Source organism: Sprattus sprattus (genome assembly GCF_963457725.1).
Source record: "Sprattus sprattus genome assembly, chromosome: 17".
Lineage (NCBI taxonomy): Eukaryota > Metazoa > Chordata > Actinopteri > Clupeiformes > Clupeidae > Sprattus > Sprattus sprattus.
The window spans coordinates 5,353,392-5,355,891 of NC_137915.1; the positions used below are offsets into that span (position 1 = coordinate 5,353,392).

The 2,500-nt window shown below is 59.3% G+C and overlaps 1 protein-coding gene across 4 annotated transcripts in view; it reads right to left on the bottom strand.

The window, feature by feature from the left end:
- arhgap21a (Rho GTPase activating protein 21a) overlaps positions 1–2,500 on the bottom strand; it is a 100,720-nt gene that overhangs the window by 23,825 nt on the left and 74,395 nt on the right. For all 4 annotated transcript variants that reach the window (XM_080855307.1, XM_080855306.1, XM_080855309.1 and 1 more), the window contains one exon: positions 800–2,500. This exon is cut by the window's right edge and continues 271 nt beyond it. In XM_080855307.1, the coding sequence (XP_080711433.1) occupies positions 800–2,500 (1,701 nt within the window). The remainder of the gene's footprint in view (positions 1–799) is intronic.

The following is a 2,500-nucleotide window of genomic DNA, read 5'->3' on the forward strand; positions in this document are numbered from 1 at the left end:
ACATTAAATGCTGGCTCTCTCTATTTTTATCCACTTCCAATCTTGTATGTATTATTCATATACCATATTGTATGTATTATTCATATTCCTTGTATGTATCATCCATATAACACCTTGTATGCATCATGTAATCTTGTGTGTATCATGTAATTTAGTATGTATAATTCATATACCATCTTGAATGCATCTTGTGTGTATCACGTATATATGCTGCATGTATGCTAACATGCTAACCCTGAGGCATGTATGCTAACATATTAACACTGATGCGTGTATGCTAACATGCTAACCCTGATGCGTGTATGCTAACATGCTAACCCTGATGCATGTATGCAAACATGCTAACCCTGAGGCATGTATGCTAACATGCTAACCCTGATGCGTGTATGCTAACATGCTAACCCTGATGCATGTATGAACCCTCCTTAAAAGCTGGGTTCTGCTCAAGGTGGCTTCTTGTTAAAAGGGAGTTTTTCCTTGCCAGCATCACCATAGTGTTCGCTGTAGGGAGTTCAGGGTCTGGGCTCTGTAAAGGGTCTTGAGACTAACCCAAACCCTACATAAATAAAATAGAATTGAATGGAATTGAACTGAAATCCTCCACTCCTAGCTGCCATAGTGGCATATTTATCTGCATCGATGCTGTATGTATGTCTGTTCACATATACAGGCAGGAGTGTGCCTGTACTTGCATGTATGTATGAATTAATGTGTGTATGTATGTATATATGTATGAATATATATGTGAATATGTACTAATGTGATTATGTGTATGAATGCACTGGAGCCCATTACTCACCGATGAAGGGGATGGAGTCGAGTGAGTCGCCCAGGCTGGAGACGGAGGCGTTGTGATGCTCCCCCAGTCTCCGGATGTGCACCTCCCTCCGGGCATCATTGGGCAGCCAGCAGACCCCCCCACCCTCGGCCCCTACTCCCGGGCTCCCTGGACCCCCTGGGCCAGCCTCCATGTCGTTCACGGCCAGGATGTAAGAGGGGTGTCGGATGGGGTGGGGGCCGGACTTCTCACGGCGCATCACCACCACCACCTTAGCCTCCGCCCCCTCCAGGCCCTCCTTCTCATTGGCTGGCTCCTGGCTCTCTGTCCGGCCCCCTTGGGGCCTGAGCCGCGGCGCTGTGCCGTTACTGGTCACAGCAGAGGGGGTGGAGTTAGTGGCTCCACCCTGCTGGAGTGTTCTTAAGGCGGGGCTTTTTGAAGGGGCGGAGCAGGAGGCGGACCTCACCCCACGGGCCCCCTCCTGACTTCCTGGTTCCTTGAGGCTGTCGGCACGCCCCCGGTGCTGCAGGTGCGAGGGGACTGACGAGTGGGGCAGGTGGTTGCCCACGGCAACAGGTCTTTGGTCTTTGATTGGGTCCTGGGAGGTGCTGGAGCCGCTGATGTGACTCTGGACCGAGGCCAGGGCCGAGGCGATGTAGGAGGCGGCGGAGGCCGAGGCGTCCAGGCTGGCGGCCTTCACAGCCAGCCGCGAGGCCCTGGCCTTAGCCAGCGACGCAGGGTTGGGGCTGGCAAGGCTGGTGCCCAAGCTCTCGGCCCTGGGGGCTGGAGATAGGTCCGTGAAGCCTACGCTGCCCCCCATGTTCCTGAGGGGCTGGGAGCCCCCTCTGCCCGAGCCGCAGAGCCGACTGGCCCGCGCCTCGTTGCCCTGGAATATCAGGTGGCTCTGTTCGTCCACGTCCACCAGCCGGGTGGCCAGCCCCTCGCCGCCGCCCTGCCTGCCGAGGTAGTCGCAGGAGCGGGCGCGCGGCTTCACGGCTCCCCCTGGCGGCGTGGCGGAGGGCAGGGCGTCCTGGGAGGCGCTGCGGGGCCAGTCGCGGTAGAGGCCCCTCTCCCCCGGGGGCCCGAGGAGGCGCTCCTGAGAGACGCTGCGCAGGGGGGTGACGACGACGCCGGGTGACACGTACGCCCGGTCGTGCGACGTGCTCCTCCTCCTGACCTGTGACCCCGGCGAGAGGCCGGCCGAGTGGAGCCCGAGAGGGGTGGACGCCGTGGTGACGGGGGGCGGGGTCTGTTGCTGGGCGACGCTGTTGACGTGGGCAACGGTGGCGGCTCGGAGGCTGTCCAGGCGCTCTTGGATGGTGCGGCAGCCGTACATGTAGAGGCGCTTGTTGTCGATGTACTCCTTGTAGGTAGTGTAGTTCCGCCAGTCGATGTTCTGGTGGGGGGAGCCGGGGGAGGGGCAGTTGGAGGCGGGTGGGGAGGGGCTGTAGTGATTGGGGGAGCTGGCTGAGGGGGAGTTATCGGGGTGCAGCTGGGGGGCTGCTCTGGCAGAGGGGCTGGGGAGTCTGGAAGCTTCCATGGGTCGGGATGGGGTGTGCTGCTGCAGCTGGGGCCCCGCTGTGGAAGAGCCAGACGTGTGCCGATTCTCTTCGGTCCGATGGCTGGGGCCCGATCGGGGCCCTCGAGGGCACCGCTCGCTGGAAGGAGCCAGGGTGTCTGTCGGGGGGACAACCACAGTCCTCACGCTCTCGTTGCACACAC